Below are 20,105 nucleotides of genomic sequence, written 5' to 3' on the forward strand. Positions count from 1 at the left end.
AGAGTAATGAATGTTGGAGGGGATGTGGCAAAATTGGGACATTAATGCACTGCTGGTGGAATTGTGAACTGATCCAACCATTCTGGATGGCAATTTGGAACTATGCCCAAAGAGCGATAAAAGAATGCCTGCCCTTTGATCCAGCCATACTATTGCTGGGATTGTACTCCAAAGAGATCATAGATAAACAGACTTGCACAAAAATATTTATAGCTGCGTCTTTGTGGTGGCAAAAAACTGGAAAGTAAGGGTATACCCTTCAATTGGGGAATGGCTGAACAAATTGTGGTATATGTTGGTGATGGAACACTACTGTGCTCAAAGGAATANTACTATTGCTGGGATTGTACTCCAAAGAGATCATAGATAAAAAGACTTGCACAAAAATATTTATAGCTGCGTCTTTGTGGTGGCAAAAAACTGGAAAATAAGGGTATACCCTTCAATTGGGGAATGGCTGAACAAATTGTGGTATATATTGGTGATGGAACACTACTGTGCTCAAAGGAATAATAAACTGGAGGAATTCCATGTGAACTGGGAAGACCTCCAGGAATTGATGCAGAGTGAAAGGAGCAGAGCCAGAAGAACATTGTACACAGAGACTCATATACTGTGGTAAAATCGAATGTAATGGACTTCTGTACTAGCAGCAATGCAATGACCCAGGACAATTCTGAGGGATTTATGGAAAGGAACACTACCCACATTCAGAGGAAGAACTACAGGAATAGAAACACATAAGAAAAACAACTGCTTGGACACTTGGGTTGATGAGGGCATGATCGGGGATGTAGACCTGAAAAGACCACACCCACATAACTATCAATAATGTATAAATAAGTCTTGACTGACCACACATAATAAAACCAGTGGAAATGCAAATTAGCTACATTGGAGGGGGGCGGGGGGTTGAGGGGGTGAAAGGGAAAGTAAAAACATGACTTATGTAACCATGGAAAATTTTTCTAAAAATAAAAAATTATTTAAAAAAAAAGACAACTTAATTCTCCTATTTCTGATTTCATAACTTTCAAGTTACTTTTTCATCTCAAATTTGGTTTCTCTTGAGTCTTTTCTTACTAGGAAGTGAAGACAGTGACTAAGTACTTTGAAAGTCTACTGTTATTGGTAATTATATTTCTCATTGTAAATTCACAAAAGGGCAGCTAGGTGGCACAGTGGATAGAGCAATGGGCCTTGAACCAGGAAGATGTGATTTTAAACCTGGACTCAGACACTTGCTGGCTGTGTGATCCTGGGCAAGTCAGTTAACACTCAGTTCCTTACCTGTAAAATGAGTTGGAGAAGGAAATTGAAAATCACTCCAATTTCTTTCTCAAGAGAACCCTAAATGGGATCATGAAATTCAGATACAACTGAAATGACTGACCAACAAAATTCACAAATAGCTTATCTAGTACAAACCACTGTTTTTCTCATTTTTAAAAAATAAATCCTAATTTCAAAATATTGTTACCTTTTAAAGATAAAGAAGATGAATAGTGTAATGAGCGCTGTCCCAAGTAATACATAAATATATATAAGACTGAGTTTTTGTTCTTTAGAACCTCCTGAAGAAGAGAAAAAAAAGAAAAAATCCAAATAATGCAATTTAATGAAACATTAACAACATTTCAGTTTTTAGTGGACAATATGATAAATTATTGAGTAATATGAAATTGCCCCCAATAAAACATATGAAATTGTAATTCTGTTATTATTAAGAAAATTCATTTGCCCAATGTCATTGATAAGAGTTAGAAAAACAAACAAAAAAGAAAAAAACAACCAAGCACATTCTAAAACTTAATTTTATCATGATTTCATAAGATAATTAACTTTTTTCATTTTATATTAAATGTTATCTGGTAATCAAAATACAACTAATAAAACTAATGTGGGAGATTCAAAACTATGCTAGAAATTTGATTGCATTAACTTGGGAGATTCATTCAGTTTGGAGAAGAGACTTAGGGGGTCTGGATTGTTATTTCCACTATTGAAGGAACTTGAAGTGGAAAAAGAGTTTAGATTTGTTTTTCTTAACCTCAGAGAGTGTACCTGAAAGTTATAGGGAATAAGATTTGATAATTGTGAATAAAAACACTGATAAAAATCCCTTTTTTACATAAGATATGCACAAACTATTTTAAATACATGGTTTTGGGAGACTCAGTTACAAAATATATCAGTTTGTGTAACAATCCACAAATAGAGCAATCCTTATTTCATATCGAGGAAACTGAGGAAGATAGAGTTTAAGTGATTTGTGCAGAGCCATGCTGCTAGTCAGAAGCTGATCTGGACTAAGGTTTTCCTGATTCTAGACCCTGCTCTCTATCCACTGACACCTAGCTGCCAAAAATGTATGAATTTGTTGTCAGTAATAATAGCAAGATGTTTTGAGAAATCTTGAGGATTACGGAACCTACAAATAAACTTACAGATAGAGATCTACATATCTTGTTGTTGAGAAACTAGACATTTGTCTGTGTATAGATAAAGCCCAGTGAAGTGAGGGGAGGAGTATTAACATTTACCAAAATTATATAATATTCTAGGAGATCCAATGTGCAGAAAATGAGAAATAATAGTCCTTCTGTACCTTGCTCTGACCAGACTACATGTAGGTATTATGTTCAGCTCTGGGAACCATATTTAGGATAAGACTCTAAAAACTCTGGAAAACATCTAGGAGAGGCTCCCCATGACAGTGAAAGGCTTGGGAAAGTTATATAACTTAGAAGACCATGACTGTATTCCCAAAAGATCTCAAAGGAAGGAAACATTGGCTGAATGTGTAAGAGGCCTGGGAAGGAACTAGGCATTTTCTTGTTACTGCTCTTTCCTTGCTTAAATTATAACATATAAATTTACCTATTTACATTTTGTATCCTCTCTTCCCTTCCAGGAAAATATAAATTTCTTGAGGGAAGGGACTGTTTGACATTTTTGCATATAGCACAGAGTCTTACACACAGTAGATACTTCATAAATGCTTGTTGAATACGATTAGAGAAAGGAAGAATCAATGGGAGACATGGTAGATTTCTTACAATATTTCAAAGATTGTTAGTGTAGGATGAGGACTGAACTCCTGACTACAGAGTCAGAGTAAGCTACAGAGAAGAAGAGTAAGACTAGATGTAAGAAAAAACTTCAGGAATAATTAGTGCTATCCAAAAGTGAAATTAGTTTCTTAGGAATGGTGTGTTACCCATCCCTGGAAGTCTTCAGATGGAGGCTACATGACTACTTGTCAGCATTGCTGTGGAAGGATCCTCATTGAGTTATGGGTTGGGATAGATGGCCTATGAGGTCTTTTCCAACCCCAAGTTTCTGAAGTTTTGTAGTTCTAGAAATACTGTTGAAATTTAACCCATATGTTGTGAATGTTGGCTAGAAATCATTGCCAGGTGATTTCCCCCCCCCCCCTTTTTCTTACTTAGATGAAGAAAGTCGTAGAATAGTAATTACAGGAAAGAATGATTTGAGGAATTCTGGAGATAAGCAAAGAGTAACCATGTGAAATGGGCTGAGAGTCAGAAAATGTGGTGTCTAATTATACTTCTGCCATTGGCTAGCTGCATGATCTTGAACAAATAGTTTCACTTCTCTATGATGCAACTTTCTTCTCTATAAAATGATGAGGTTGGAGTCAATGACCTCTAAGCTCCTTATTAATTCTAAAATCTTCTATATCTATAATGCCAGGTAGTTCTCTTTCATAAGAGAAACTAATCAGTGAAAACAATGCACTGACCTAAGGGATCAGGTTCTCCCAGATAATTAGTAAGGGCAGAGAGGAAATTTGCTGAAAGGACTTTTATTGTATAAGTTAAATATAGCTTGCCTGAAGGAAATGGCTGGGTTGATTTAGGACTTTTCAAGACTTAAGACTGGAGATGCTTCTTTAGTTCAGAGAAAGTGAAGTATTTCTTCATAATAGAAAGGAAAGTTGAAGCTAGTTTGATAAGAATTGATGACAGCTTAGTTAGTTACAAAGGTCTGAACTTTTGTGTGTATATTTCTGTATTTCCTATTCTGTATTACATCTTGCATCCAGATGTATAATAATTAACAGTTGGTGTTTTCTTGAATGATTTGTGTTCTTGCTTCTAATAAGAAGTGCATTTTTATTTAGAAAAGGGCCGAGAGTTTGAATTATAAATTTGAACTCATATCTCCCCATTTTTTAACCTGGGATGATCCTAATATGGAACTTTTATAGCTAAATGGAAGGCATCACCATTCATCTGATAGCCATAAATTGATTATACAGAGTATATTGATTGAGTTCAGGATCATCTTACTATTTCCCCTAAAAGTGGCTTTGCATTTTAATTTAATTGCATGATACACTTTTTTTTAACCCTTGTACTTTGGCGTATTGTCTCATAGGTGGAAGATTGGTAAGGGTGGGCAATGGGGGTCAAGTGACTTGCCCAGGGTCACACAGCTGGGAAGTGGCTGAGGCCGGGTTTGAACCTAGGACCTCCTGTCTCTAGGCCTGACTCTCACTCCACTGAGCTACCCAGCTGCCCCGCATGATACACTTTTAAAAATAAAACAGTAAAATGTCCTAGTTGCATATCTTATCTTTCCAGTCTTCATAGACCTTACACCCTATCACAAACTCTTTGATAAAGTGACATTGGCCTCCTTGCTGCTCTCCAAACAAGGCTCTTCATCTCTCTGCTGTAGGTATTTTCATTGGCTGCTGTCATGGAAGGAATTCTCCCTCCTTGGTTCCTACTTCTAGCTTCTTTGAGTTTCTTGGCATCTCAGCTAAAATCCCACCTGCAGGAAACCTTCCTTCCATTGATTATTTCCAGCAATTTATCCTGTCTAAAGCTTGTTTGTGCAGTTATTTGTATACTGTCTCTCTTATTAGATTGTGAACTCCTCAAAGTCAGGGTTTTCTTTTACCTTTCTTTGTACCCTCAGAACTTAGTACAGTGTCTAGCACATAGTAGGCACTTAAAAATGTTTATACATTGACTGATTCTCTAATAAAATGTGCTTTGTATGCTAGTGTTGAACAGGTGGAAGAAATCCTGGTTGACTTTGTATTTCCAAAGTAATTGAGCTCAAATAGGTCACTTGATATTTACCCATATATATTATTCACATTAGTATATAATATGTATATGTAATATCATGTATATTATATATAATTAAATGTATATGTAACATGTATAATAAACAAATATGCTTACCAAATGCTATAGGTTCACTCCAATCACCCCAATTCCCATTTCGATGATTTGTTCTCATTTTCAAGATATACTTCGCTTCTGTGTCATAAAGTGGATACTCATATTCATTTTTTTCAGTTCCCCTTATTTTAAACTTGGACCAGGAAGAAAGAAAATAGGGAGGCAAAAACCACAGTTGTCACTCATTCTGTTGAAGTGAGAGATACTACAGAAATGGCAATGAAAAAAATGGCAAACCTAAAATCTCTAAAAGATTCTAGTGAGCATTTCCTCAGTTTTGTGTAGAGGTGTTAAGATATATTAAATATGTATCTTTGTTAATTATTACTTCTAAAATACAATCTCTATATTTATGATATATAAACCAAGTAAGCCTCTTAAAGCTTAACACATACCACTCTCACTACAAGTGATTAGGTAAACCTCTGGGCAGAGGAAGAGCTATCCCTACCTGGGGCAGAATATGTGGATTCTGATTAGGGAGAATGAGCATAAATACAAAAATCCGGGTTAGTCTAGTATCAAGAATGCAAATGGATCTTGATATGTCGAAAAACTGAATAATGAAACAGAAATTGATACTGAGAAGTCTTTATGAGGGTAGGAAGAAAACTGTAGGGAGCACCAGGTACTGGTTGTTTGTGTGACTCTGCCTGAATCCCTGAAGACTTTGTTCATCCACGTTAGTGACTGATATCCTTTGATGTCTGACCATGCCTCTCTTTTGTTAGTGTGCTAGCATACCCTATGTCCCTTCCTTATTTATTAGAGTCAAACAGACTATGAGAGCATATATAATTTAATATATGCATATGAACACACACATAGATATAACATATAACACATACACATTATATATGTGTGTATATGTATATTTATAATTATATATATATATATATATATAAAGTCCTAAAACATGTTTTTATGGTAGACATGCCATATACCAAACATGTTCTGGCTCTTTAGGACCAAGGTTTTGGAGGAAAATCACTGCTGAAAGACTTCTACTAGTGCTGAGCATGCATATTGTGTTCCCATGTTTGTTTTTTTTTAAACTCTTACTTTCCATCTTAGAATCAATACTGTGCATTGATTCCAAGGTGGAATAGTGGTAAGGGCTAGACAATGGAGGTTTAAGTGAACTTATCCAGGGTTACACAGCTGGGAAGTATCTGAGGCCAGATTTGAACCCAGGACTTCCCATCTCTAGTCCTGGGTCTCAATCCACTGAGCCACCTAGCTGCCCTTCTCCCCAAGTTTTCTGTTCAGGTCTATATCCCTTCCTGTCTTCTAAATGCTGGAGGTATTCCATAATCTCTCTGAGTCAAGAATATTGTGAAGGATGTATTATTCCTGCCCATCTACAATGAGCAGACTTTGAAAATAGATGTTGGGGATCAAGGTGAGCCTGTCATAACAAAGACTAATGCAAGATTATAGAGATAGAGAGTATGAAAAATAACCCCAGTCAATATCTTTCAGACACAGATATGAGAAGCTGAGTGATGAGAAAGTGACCTACCACCTTTTCCTTTTTGGCCAGTTCTAGGAAGTTTATCTAACACAGAAGATTCAGGGAACAATCAACCAGCAGGAATTTACCAAGTACCTACTTGGTGCCAAGCATTGTATCTTACCAATTTTATCTCCTCAATATCTCTCTACCCACACCTTAACCACTATAATCCTGACCCTCATTACTTTATGCCCAAACAATTGCATCAGTCTCATAATTGACCAGAATCCTGTCTCTCTCCTCTCTTACTCATTTTCCACCTAGCTGCCAAATAGATATTCCCAGAACATGTTTGACCATGTAAAGCATTCTTCCACTCAAGAAATTCTTCTTCATTGTATTTAGGTCAAGTACAAATGCTTCTGTTTGATATTTAAAACTCTTTATCTTCTGGCTCTAGCCTAACTTCCTGGGTTAATTATACATTTCTATTTCCTCCCATATTCTATGTTTAAGCCTACTTCATTCAAATGAGAGAATATTTGTAAAGGACCAAAGTACACATTTGGAGTTTAATAAATGAATATTCCCTTCCTTTTCCTTTTCCCTTATTTATTATTCCCTACACTAAAATTTCTGTCTTCTGCCTCCATACTTTTATACAGGTGAACCCTCATACCTGGAATGCTTTCCCTTTTCATCTCCAATTCTTGGAACCATTGACTTCCATTAAGGAATAACTAAAACACTACTTCCTCCAGGAAGTCTCTGCTGATTCCCACAACTGTTAGTGTCTGCCCCTCCCACCACTATATATTTATTTTATATTTCTCTATGAATACATTGTATCTCCCTCATTGAATGTAAGCTTTTTGAAGGCAAGGAATGTTTTCATTTTCATCTTTGTATATCCAGTGGCTAGGACAATGACTAATGTTTAATTAAACTCATCATTGTGTGTGTGTGAGTGTGTGTGTGTGAGAGAGAGATCTTGGGAAAGTCTCATAATCATGTTAGACAGTCTCTTCCCTTCTGTAAGGACAACATAACTATTTTCAGTTCTATTCTACCTGCAAAAGTTTATAGTTGAGATGGTAACAAATCTGAGCAATTATTTTTTAACTTCAAGTGCACTTTGACATCAAATCACAAGAGACCAAAACTCACCAGCTCATTGGGAGTATCCGGAGAACCCTTAAAAAAAAAGGCAAGAAAAAAACCTGGTAAGTACATTTATTTTCAAAACTCATTAAGGAAGTATCTGTGTGAGTCTCCTCTTTTGTGTCCTGGATTGTATTGAATGCAAACATTTTTGATTAGGAGGGCTGATTGCCCAAAGCTCAAGACTATACAGCATGCCTGCTTTGTAATTGTGGGTGATGACTGGTGACTGGCTTTCCAAATATGTAACATATAACAATTGGCTTTCCAAAAATGTAAGACATACCATTAAATTTAACTTGCATTAGTATTTTTCTCTGTTACTTTTTAAAATCTAGAAATCAATGAAACAATAAATCAAGCCTTGGTTTGATTTTCAAGGTGTAGAGGCTCATACTGAAAAAAAATTTTTTTGAATGGCTTACCTTCCCCAGGGAATGGGGGTATTGATTCTTTTTTTTAATTTCTATTTTAAAATTTTTTTCCATAGTTACATGATATTTGTTGTCTCCTTCCCCTCCCCACAGTTGACAAGCAATTTCATTGGGTTATACATGTATTATCAGTTAAATCCTATTTCCATATTATTCATTATTGCAATAGAGTAATCTTTTAAAACCAAAACTCCAAATCATGTACCCATATAAACAAGTCACATTGAAAATTTAACAATCAGCTGCTCAGTTTCTTTGAACTGGTTCCTGTTATAAGGGTTTTTTATCCTTATAGATTATTGGTATTGGTATAGGTATTACCAATACCTGTGTCCTGAGTGGACAGGCTGTTGTTTTGACTGTTGAGAAAGATGGTTTTCTAAACAGTCTGAAAGAATTCTGGCTCAGGCCAGTTATATAAAAATATATTTATTGTAGGCATAAAATTTTAGAGGAAAGGATAGTAAAAGGAAAACATGTAGAAAGGTATTTCTTATGTTATGCAGGTCCCTATGCTAATAAATCTTAACTATAACCACCCAACCAATCTGGTCCATAAGGACCTTCTTCTCCTTTGACAGAGTCGAAGCTATCCTCTCTTCCTATTTATCTAAAACCCCCAAATCCTTATCTATCTATCCTAATCTAAATTATAAACTTATAAACAAGAAGAATAAGTCAGGTTTCTTTTTCCTGCTGCTCAGATGTGATTTCCAGCTGGTCAGAGATTCCATTGCCTTCTTTTCCACTCTAACAGGTCAGACTTTACTGTTACCTAATGGAGCAGGTACAGGTACTGCACCCAACAACTTCCTCTTCTCTGGCCTGATAAGATGGCTTATTCTCAGGATATAAATTCACTTAGATTTTCCAGATTCTCAGAGCCACTCTTTGGATTACCTTCCTTGTTCAGGTCAGCCTAAAGAGTGAACCGTTAGATCAGGGGTCGGCAACGTATGGCTCTTTCTGCAGGAGCCATAAAGTCAATTTTTTTTTCAGGTGCTGTTACAGGAGTGCGTACTGTGAGCATTGTACGGCTCTCATGAAATTACATTTTAAAAAATGTGGTGTTTATGGCTCTCACGGCCAAAAAAGGTTGCCGGCCCCTGTGTTAGATCAACTGCCTTTCTCAAAGCTCCTCAAGAAAATTCTCTCTCATCAATCATTCCTGAGATTCCATTCAAATTTAAAGAAACCCAATTTACTTATCTCTCTTATGTATCTATCAATAAATTAGGCTTTTAAAATATATTTCCTAATGAACTCAATTAATACAACAAATATTTCTTTGCACTCCAGTACAACCCTTCAAAAATCTGCAGCCTCCTTTCTTGACTACCCTCTTTTTGGGACTCTGTATAAGCTTAACCTTGATCTCTGGGTTTTGGCACATCATCTAAGCCTGATAATTGTTCAGGAGGATTATGGGGACACTATCTTTCTATTCCATCAGATCCCCAGAAGACATGAAAGGCTTCCCTCCACAGCTTTACCATAATCTAGTAAAGATGTATCTCCCCTTGTATCTCTCCTTCATTTTCACAAAAACCAGAATTTTCTTTTTCCTTTATCAATTGGACACTGTACTAAAAGAAGGTCTGAGTATCACAACAAATACTTATATAGTGTTTAAGAATTTACAGATAACTATTTTACAAATCTTTAATTTGATTTTTATATTACAAATATAATTTAATTTGATCCTTATAATAATTATTAAAATGCTTTATCATCTTTACAGATAGGGAAACTGAGTCTGCATGAGACTAAGTGACTTGCTAAGGGTCTCTCCACCAATTGAATATCTAAAGTAGGATTTCAACTCAAGTCTTCTTGATGCTAAGTCCAACAGCCTATACCACCTAGCCATGTCAGGGCATTATTCAATGTTATGTAGTGATAATGTAGAGCTGTTGCTTGCTTCTGGCAGCCTGCCTGGCTCTCTGTGGTAAGACCATTTGCATCTCTAACCAAATCTGAGTCACTGTAAGAAAAACCAAAGGAGAGTTAGCTGTGTGATTGGCAGTTTCTCCACCGATGTGATCACCTGCTCAGTGCCAGTCAGCTAACTTATGCCTTCTTTGGGTGGTTGCAATCCTGGGGCTTGTGGGGGTTCTACAGTTCTGCTCTGTCTCTGTTTCTGGAGGAAGTCATTGTAGCACAACAAAGGGGTTGGAGGATTGGCCTTGGAATCATGTTTAGATTCTGCTTCAGACATATAAGTTGTTGTGGGAAAGAGCCAGAGAGCACCGGACCAAAGGCAAATCATCTAACCTCTCTGAGACTAGACTTGTTTATCTGTAAATCAGGGTAAATAATACTGAGGGTGCCTACCTTATACATGTGCTATAAGAATCCAATCAGATAATGGATGTGAACTGGTGTGCAAATCTCAAAACTCCAAACATATGTCAGCAATATCCAATCTAGGGGAATAAATTCTCCCCAATCTATAAAGTCATACTAAAGTGACTGAGACCCAGTTGAGAATCATGCTGGACCTGTGCCTTTGGGGCTTGACCTATGGCTCAGCATAGTATCTTTTTAAAAAAAATTAAAATTATTTATTTGTTTGTTCAGTTAATTCTCTCACTCCCTTCCTCCATTAGAGAAGGCACCATTGGACCAAAAGAAATGATATATACAACTATTTCTTTCTCATTACCAGTTCTTTCTCTGAGGTAGGTACTTAATAAATACTTGGTGATTGATTCTTTCTACTCTGTTTGGGGCAATATGGGGCTTTTCTGAATATTCTCACCAATTTGTTTGGCACTTAAGAAACACTAACAGTAATTCAATGTTATATTTAGATGTTGTTTCCTAACCCTCCAAAGAGCTTTGAATAATGATAGCTAGCATTTATGGGGGCGTTAGGTGGTACAGTGTGTATGGTACAGGGCCTGGATATGTTGGAAGATGTCTTCCTGAGTTCAAATTTGGCTTTAGACTCTTCTTAGCTGTATGAAACTAGCTAAGTCACTTAACTCTGCCTCATTTGCTAATTTGTAACATGAGTTGGAGAAGTATAATAATTAAAATTAAGAGGTTGACAGTAGCTTAATAACTTTATTAAATCATAGTAGGAGTAGTAAAGAGAGGGAAAGATAGGAGAGAGGTGGAGAGTTACTTAGCTTTCTACTGTATTGGCTGCCATGATGGATTGACTCTAACCACCACCAAGGATTCCTTCAGCCTCCATGCTCCAGCCAGAATACCTTCAAGACCTCCTGGTCTTCCATTTATAAGCTATCCACCCACTAACTCTCACAAGTCACATCTCAGGAATCAACCATAGTTTCTTAATTTGCCTGGGTTGCCGGGGAACAGTGCCTCTGGAATTGGCTTCTTGTCTCAATGATTCCTTGGTTCTCTAACTTCCTTTCTCTGAGGGACTGTCTATACTTGAATCTACTCAGTGGTCTTTGACCTCCAGGTCACTGAGAGATGATGTTAAACAAAGCAACATAATGGAGAAAGAAATTCTCTTCCAACAGAAGGAAATGGCAAGCAAATCTAGTATCTTTGCCAAGAAAAACTCATGAAAAAACCAAAATGGGACATGACCAAAAGACTGAACAACAACCGACAGCTAGCATTTATATAGGACTTTAATGAAGCGATTTAAATGCATGATCTCATTTCATCCTCAAAACTTCTCTGAGAGGTAGATGCTATTACTATATCCTTTTTTTTTTTTTTTACAAATTAAGAAACTGAGGATGAGAGAAGTTAAGTGACTTGCCCAGGGTCACACAAGTCTTCTTGACCCCAAGTCCAATACTCCTAGTTACCTATGAATCTTGTTGGATTATATTTGATCTTTATAGTAACTTTATGAAGTAAATAAAGTAGATCTTAATATTCCCCATGACCTAACTTTTTTCTGGTTCCTATTTTTAAGGGATATGTAGGTGACACAGTAGATAGAGCATCAGGCCTGGAGTTGGGAGGACCTGTGTTCAAATCTGGCCTCATATACTTTCTATCTATGTGACCCTGGGAAAATCACTTAACCCTGTTTGCCTAGCCCTTGTCCTTCTGTTTTAGAGTTGTTACCAAGATAGAAAGTAAGTAAGGGTTTAAAAAGAAAAGAAATATGGAGGTACTCTTGAAATATAGCAAAGTGATAGCCTTTGAGAAACTCAGAAAAAATAAGAAGCAAAGGGTTCACATGATACAGCCTTAAACCAAGATAATAATAAATAATAAATAACAAGAGAGCTCCTGCAGAGGAGGCAGGCCAAATATGAAGGAGACTTTTTCTAGCATATGGAGAGTGAAGATATCACTCGGGACTAGCTATTTTCTTTAAAATGTTGGATAATTAATAGAATTTGTAAAGGCTTTTCTTCTTGCCCCTATGATGCTTTTGCATGACAAGGTCACACTTGTTGGTAATCTGCTAAAATTCAGTGCATCATCCTTTCTTCCCCCTTCCTGAAGAATGTCCATAAAGCTAGAAACGTGTGAATTGACAACTATTCTTGATATGCCATTTCTAATTCTAGATTTTAATCACATGTTTATTGGGTCCATGAAGCAAAAGACAAAAACAAAAACAAAACCTTTTTTCATTCTTCTTCAGAGAATCTCCTCAAAGATGGATGAAATATCATTTACTGTATCCACAGTCAACAAGTGTTGTGAACAGCTCTAAGTCAGTTTGTTACACTGGTCACCTGGGTTGCTGATCTTTCTCTGTAACCAGCCAGGTTTGCACTAGCATTCAAGGTTATTGCAAAAAAGCAGGTCTGTGAAAATAGCATGGGTTTCTTTCAGATCACTGCTACACATTCATGCAGGAAAGGAATCATGAGTAAGAAGAGGTATAAAGAAATATTTCATGCCATCTTATGCTTACCTCTTTTTGTATGTGAAACTGGTATTCCAATTCACCATCACCAGTTGTAAGTCTTGTTTTGGGTTTCTGCCATTGTATAAGACAATTTGATTTGGAGCAGTTCACAGTGATATTAGATGGTGGACTGAACTTTTCTGCAACCCCAAATTCCAAGATAAAATACAAATCAGAGAAGTCACTATAAAAATCTTTTCCTTGCTCCTTTTGCAACCTGATCAGCCTATTATCACCATATTAGATTGTAAATGGGATTTATCCTTGTATTTCCCTTGGTATCTATTCAATGCCTTATACATAGTAGATTCTCAGTAAATGTTTCAGTAAATGTTTGGTGAATGAATATATGTCATGCTAATTCTAGCTATCTGCTAAAGTCTAATGACAGTCCCTTCCTTGCTTCCTTTTTTTCTTCCTCTTTTCTTTCCCTTTCCCTCTCTCCCTCTCAGTCTTTATCCTTCTTCATCTCTCTCCAGAATTTGATGATGAACAGTTTCTGTTTATGAGTATTTTTTCCCTCTCTGGATTTTCATTACAGTGCTCTATCTAGGTTTTTCCTCCTACCTGTCTGTTCACTTCTTCTCAATCTTCTTTCCTGGATCACTATCCATTTACCTCCTGTAAATATACTGTAAGGCTCTGTCCTGGGACTGATATCTATCCCCCTCTCCCCATCTTCCTATAGGTTCCCCCTTCTAGTAGTTTCATCTACTCCCTTGAATTTAATGATTATCTCTACATAAATGACTCCAAGATTCACATATCCAGCCCTGGTCTCTCTTCTGAGCTCTAGTCCCACAACAAAAAACTATCTTTGGGGCATTTTGAACTGGATATTCTAGAGGCATCTCAAAATCAAATAGAACTCATCTTTCCCTCAAAATGTACATCTATTAAAAACTTCATTATTTTTGTTAAGGATACCACCATTCTTCCAGTCTCATATTTGCAACCATAGACTCTTCCCATACAGTTCATTCTCTTTCATCCCATATATCCAATCATTTGCTAGACCTTGTCAACTCTACCTTCACAACATATCTCAAGTCTATCCTGGAGCCTTAACTCACTTGGCCATTACTCTAATTCAGAGTCTTATTATCTCTTACCTGGAGTATTACAGCAGAGTCATAACTGAACTTTCTGTCTTAAGTCTTTCCTCTCTTCAATCCAACCACTATGCATCTGCCATGAGATTTTCTTAAAATCTGGGTATGACCATGCCACTTTCTTGTTCAATAATTCCAGTGCCTCCCTATTGACTCTTAAGAACCAATACAAAATGTCCTTGATGACCCTTTAAATCTTTCACAGTCTGATTCCAATCTACTTTTCTTCTCTTTAAAAAAATTATTACTTTTAAAAACCATCATCTTCTGTCTCAGAATCAATATTGAGTATTGGTTTCAAGGCAGAAGAGGAGCAAGGCTTGGCAATTTGGGTTAAGTGGCTTGCCCAGGACCACACAGTTGGGAAGTGTCTAAAGCCAGTCTTGAACCCAGGATCTCCAAACTTTAGTTCCTTGGGATAAGGGACATTTCATTTTTGGTCTTTATATCTTCAGCAGTTAACATAGTTTTTGGTACATAAGATGTTCCAAATAAACATTAAAAAACAAACAAACAAACAACCCTTACCATCTGTCTTAGAACCAATACTGCATATTGATTCCGAGGCAGAAGAATGGTAATTGCTAGGCAATGGGGATTAAATGACTTGCTCAGGATCATACAGCTAGGAAGTGTCTGAGGCCAGATTTGAACCTAGCACCTCCTGTCTCTAGGCCTGGCTCTCAATCCACTAAGCCATCCAGCTGCCCCCTTAAATAAATATTTTTGATGGTTTAATCAACTGCTTCAACTTACCCTAATGGTAGAAAATAGTGGTAGCATCTAGGGACTAAAAGGTGAAATGCAGGTTAGGCTTTTTGATGGCAAAGCCAATTATAGCAAGCCCCTTGATAGAAACTGGCACCAGAATACCTTGTCTTTGTTTTTGGAGGTCAGATGCCCAAGTCTATCAAAATCAACAGAGAGTCACCAGAACCTATTTAATAGGAACATGGTCATATCTAGACTTTAAGGAAATCTCATGGTAATTGCATTATGGCTGGATGGAAGGGAGGAAACTCTTAAGGCAGAAAGTCCAGTTAAAACTCTCTTGGAATAGTCCAGGTAAATGAGACCCTGACTTAGAGTAGTGGCTTCACGAGTAAAGAGAACAGGGGCAGATTTGAGCTATATTACAATATAAAGGTAGAATCAACAAGGTCTAGGAAATGATCTGATATATGGGATGAGAGAGAATGTCTTGTATAGGAAGATGCTGTAGTTGTATTTTTGCCAAGCTGAAGTTAAGTCTTATATTTCATTGGCCAGGTGTTATTTTATTTGAGGAATTCTGTATGGTTAAGACAGTCAATATCTTATCAATATGAACATTCTTTTGATGGGTAAGAACACATAATCATGTATACATATACATATATGTATATATATATACACACACATACCTATACGAAATAGTGAAATTTTTTTAGAGCAAAAATTTTTTATTTTGACATTTTTGCTGGTACCGATTACGAGGAAGTATCCTTCACCTCTGAATCCTTTGAGTTTATCAAAGTGACATCCAATATGCCTTTTCTGGGAATCTCCTATGTAACTAGTACATTCTGTCTCTTGTTTTCTCCTGCAATAGCCCAAATGCTTCAGATTAGTAGGATATACCTTGCATCATAATTCTAACAGTTTTCATCTACAGTGAAAACTTACATAGTATTCTGTGAATAAAGATAATATTGTACATCACTTGGAGCTGCTCTGCCTACTGTCCAAGTGCAATTCATGAATTCAGCTTTGTAAACAAGACAGGAGAAGTTTGTTGCAGCTGTATCTTCTTCTCCTAGGTGGATATAGAAAAGACAAAAAAACATGTTTTGAAGTTAAAATAAGATCTGATATTGATTGCTGATGGGAAATAAAAACAAGAACTTAAAACTCAAGGTTGGTTACCAGTGTTATTAAAAATGAGTTCTCTTTTGGATATGTTCTGATATATGGCCAGATAATCTTTAAACATGGCTCCGTGAGTACAAGTAGAAAAGTGACAGCAGACTTTTTTGATATAGTTCTCGTCCTGAAAACAAAGATGACAGAAAACAGCATGTTTACAGTAACCATTAGTCTGATCAATCAATGGAGCTTTACCTTATTCCTAAATATCACTCTGCCTTACTTAGATTATGTCTTGCTATGAGCAAATCATGTCATGAAACTTGGTTAAAGATATATTTTCATCAGGGACCTATCAGATTTCAGATTGGCTGATGATGAAATCTAGGTGATTAAGTTATATGTGTCTGAAAATAACCTGTTAACTCAGTGGTTCCCAAACTTTTTTGGCCTACCACCCCCTTTCCAGAAAAAAATGTTACTTAGCTCCCTGGAAATTAATTTTTTTTAAATTTTAATAGCAATTAATAGGAAAGATAAATGCACCTGTGGCCATCACCGCCTCCCTAGATCACTGCAGCACCCACCAGGGGGCGGTAGCACCCACTTTGGGAATCACTGTGTTAACTAGAGAAGCCCTTTTAAGTTGACTTATTATAATGTCATGTATCAAAAGCACCTGATTTCCATTTGATAAGACCTATGAAAATGAAATAAGACATGAAGTAATGCTTACCATCACTGGTGAGTTGTGTGTTTCCATTACATATGTAGGTGTTGTGATATTGTCAATATTGTTCCAGGTTAACTCCGTTTTCCTTGGATCTTTATTCAGACCTGTAACTGATAGGCCTGGTACTTTGGCTGAAAGTTCTTCAAAGGATCATTCATTAAGATTTTGGGTCACAAGTTTACCCCTCTTCTCATTACTTCTGATTTTTGTTTTAACCTTTGCCCTAGGAGCTCATTCTCCCTTGCTTACCTAAAAGTCCTGAATCTCTCACTAACATTCCTTTCTTTCTCTTCTGCTTCTTATTCTTTATCACAACATTAAAATATGCTCCAATTTCACTGATTTTCAAAAATATGATATAGCACCACATGAACACCCTTTAGCTATTGTGTCATCTTCCCTTTCATCTCTAAGTGAAGGAAACATCTCTCATTCTCTTAGTACTCAGGTTCCCCACTTGCCTACTACCTCTACCTTACTCTAGCTTCTTTCTACTGTGCATACCTTTCAAAATCATCAATGATCCCCACAAGGCTAAAAGTAAGTATTTTATAATCCCAAATCTGCCTAATTTTGCTGAGCTTTTAATGTTATTCACCAATTAGATCTCAGAGTTCCCTCTAACTTTGCCTTCCAGGGTGAGATTCCAATCTATATAGTTCCTTCTCTTGAACATAAAGTCTGACAATATTCTTTAGAAGCTCCTCATTAACTAACCTGCAACTGAATGATCTCTAGGGGCTCTAACTGTCTACATTTCTCCTTGATTTTTACATCACTGCTTTTGCTATCATTTAGGAATGCTCACTCCAATGCATCTTCTGTCCCCCCAATACCCAGTTGCTAGGCTCAATCCAGCTCAGGCAATGGCTATACTTAAACGATTTCCCTACCTGGACAGCATTTCAAATCTCAAATGCCAAAAGAAAGTTGCTTATCTTTTTATCTGTGCCCTTCCCCCTTTCACAAAGCTCCTATCAGAGTTGGCAACACTACTTACTTCAGCAATACCCCCAAGCAAAAAATCTTTGTGGACTAAATTAACACTTCCTTGTTCTCTTATTTTTTTTTCACAACAATATTCAGTAAAACAAGCTTCCACTTTATCTCTCACAGATAATGCCTTTAGGCTTTCACAGCTGAACCTTTTGTTTTACAGATGAGGAAACTGAGTCTCAGAAAATTAGTTACTTAAATTTCCACAAGAAGTAAGTGAAAGAACCAACATTTGAATTCATTTCCCCCAAGTACAAATACACTGATCTTTCCCTTATTCCCTATGGTTCCTCTAAAATGGACTTCTCTGCCCAACATTTCTATTAATTCTTATTACTAATTTTCATAATTGTTTCCTGTGGATCAATAGATTAACATCTTTTGAGGTCTTTATTCGGCTATACTAGATGGTTTTACTTGACTTATCTTCCTCTAGCTGGGCAACTAGGTGGCTCAATAGATAGGGCACTGAGATTGGATTCAGGAAGACCCGAGTTCAAACATGGCCTGTCACTTTGGGCAAGTCACTTAACACCCTGTTTCTTCATAAAGAGTACCTACTCCACAGGCTTGTAGTTAGGTTCAAAGGACAGAATAATTGCAAAGTGTTTAGCATGATGCTTAGCACATAGCAAATACTATATAAATGTTAGCCATTATTATTTTTTGTCTTGAATCTTTCCTGGTTGCTCTCCAATGAACTTCTTAGTTCTTTGCCTTCAGTTGATCTTGTCAGTTCCAACTTGAACCTTCACTCAAGCCAGAGCCTATGCCCAAAACAGCTTTCCCATGCTGGCCCACCCAGTTCCTTTCTTTTGGTTTTCAAGGGATTCTTGAAGTCCCACCTTTCATGACTAACTTAGAAGAGTTGTAAAGTTTTACCCTCTTCTTTTACTTATAAGTGCATTGTAGTAGCAAAATCACTGGGAAAAGACTAAATACACTTGGAGTTTTATCCTAAGGCTATAACTATTTGCTCTTGGAAAAAGCCACTGAAATTCGACATATTTCCATATAGATTTATTGGCATCTGGCCTGTTTATCTAGCAGTAGTGTTCTGGTCCAAATTAGAGAAGGAATTTTGATAAATATAAATTGCTCTGAATATAGAAGATATTTTTGCATATCTCTTTAAATTTACTTCCTTCTCTATTTTTCTAAACATGCTTACAGTATTGTTTCTTCATATTGTGAATGTGATGTTTAATATAGGCATTTTTCAGTGATTTACATAATTATAAAATGCATTCATGATTACTTTATGCAATCCTCGTTTGCTTAGAAACTCTAAGAGAAAGGCTATAAATTTAACTTATCTATGATGTCAGATAGAGCACTCACATAAAGGGTCTGATTTAAGCACATCTCGCTTTTAAGGTTGCTACTGATACCATAAATAGCACTAATTGTCTTTGCCGAAATATATATATATATAATGGAGCCAGTTGAAGGCAAATAGATACAATGGAAGCATCCTCAGTTAGGCATGGTGTTACCCAATTTGTAACCTTTGTTGATGGAGAGGCTGAGAGTGGTGGATTGTTTAAGCTTGGGAATTCTGAGCTGCAGTAGGCTAAATTGATCAGGTATCCAAACTAAGTCTAGAACCAATATGGTGGGTATCCTAGAATAGAGGGCTACTAGGTTGCCTCAAGGCAAGGAAAATCTTCTGTGCAAAAATCATTATTGGAATTGGTTCCATAAGTGGGATCTATTTCTAGCCTGGGTGAGGTTAGATCAAGAAACAGTCTCAGTAAAGAAACAAACAAAAAGCAAACTGTCCAGATTTTTGCTAATGTCTCTAGGAACACTCAGCTAAAGTAAATTATAATCCTATGCTCACCCTCTTGCTCCTGTTTCAGGCAGCATGCTGAAGTCCATAACACTGATGTGTAAATAAGTGCCACAAGGTCAGCCATGGAGCAGGCCATAAGGGGCAGAATTGATAAACTGAAAGAGAAGAAACAGTTGTCAGCACACTCTGAGGTTTTAGAAAATCTTCTCCCTTGTATTTCTAGCCACAAGAAGTACTGGGAAAATTCTCCAGAGGGACAATTCAAGATAACTTTGAATTATTCTCTATGAGGAGATAAGAATCAGGTGCCTCAAAACCCAGTATTGTCCTTCATAGTGAGAAATGACTCCATTTATTCTGTATTGAAGTAATCTTCCCTTCACTCATTCCTTCCTTCCTTCCTTCCTTCACTCATTCCTTCTTTCCTTCCTTCCTTCCTTCACTCATTCCTTCTTTCCTTCCTTCCTTCCTTCCTTCCTTCCTTCCTTCCTTC

General features: G+C 36.8%; 1 protein-coding gene across 1 annotated transcript in view; it reads right to left on the minus strand.

Annotated features, from left to right (window-relative positions):
• Positions 1 to 19,736, minus strand: part of LOC123241728 (granulocyte-macrophage colony-stimulating factor receptor subunit alpha-like) — a 28,416-nt gene extending 8,680 nt beyond the window's left edge. Inside the window, exons 1-9 of the mRNA XM_044669285.1 lie at positions 19,661 to 19,736; positions 16,825 to 16,961; positions 16,149 to 16,272; positions 15,909 to 16,038; positions 15,647 to 15,825; positions 13,138 to 13,271; positions 7,846 to 7,872; positions 5,223 to 5,355; positions 1,481 to 1,574 (exon numbers count right to left, since the gene is read on the minus strand). Coding sequence (XP_044525220.1) covers positions 1,481 to 1,574; positions 5,223 to 5,355; positions 7,846 to 7,872; positions 13,138 to 13,271; positions 15,647 to 15,825; positions 15,909 to 16,038; positions 16,149 to 16,272; positions 16,825 to 16,961; positions 19,661 to 19,736 — 1,034 coding nt within the window. The remainder of the gene's footprint in view (positions 1 to 1,480; positions 1,575 to 5,222; positions 5,356 to 7,845; positions 7,873 to 13,137; positions 13,272 to 15,646; positions 15,826 to 15,908; positions 16,039 to 16,148; positions 16,273 to 16,824; positions 16,962 to 19,660) is intronic.
• Between the last annotated feature and the right edge of the window lie 369 nt (positions 19,737 to 20,105).

This window comes from Gracilinanus agilis, chromosome 3 (assembly GCF_016433145.1).
Source record: "Gracilinanus agilis isolate LMUSP501 chromosome 3, AgileGrace, whole genome shotgun sequence".
Taxonomy (NCBI): domain Eukaryota; kingdom Metazoa; phylum Chordata; class Mammalia; order Didelphimorphia; family Didelphidae; genus Gracilinanus; species Gracilinanus agilis.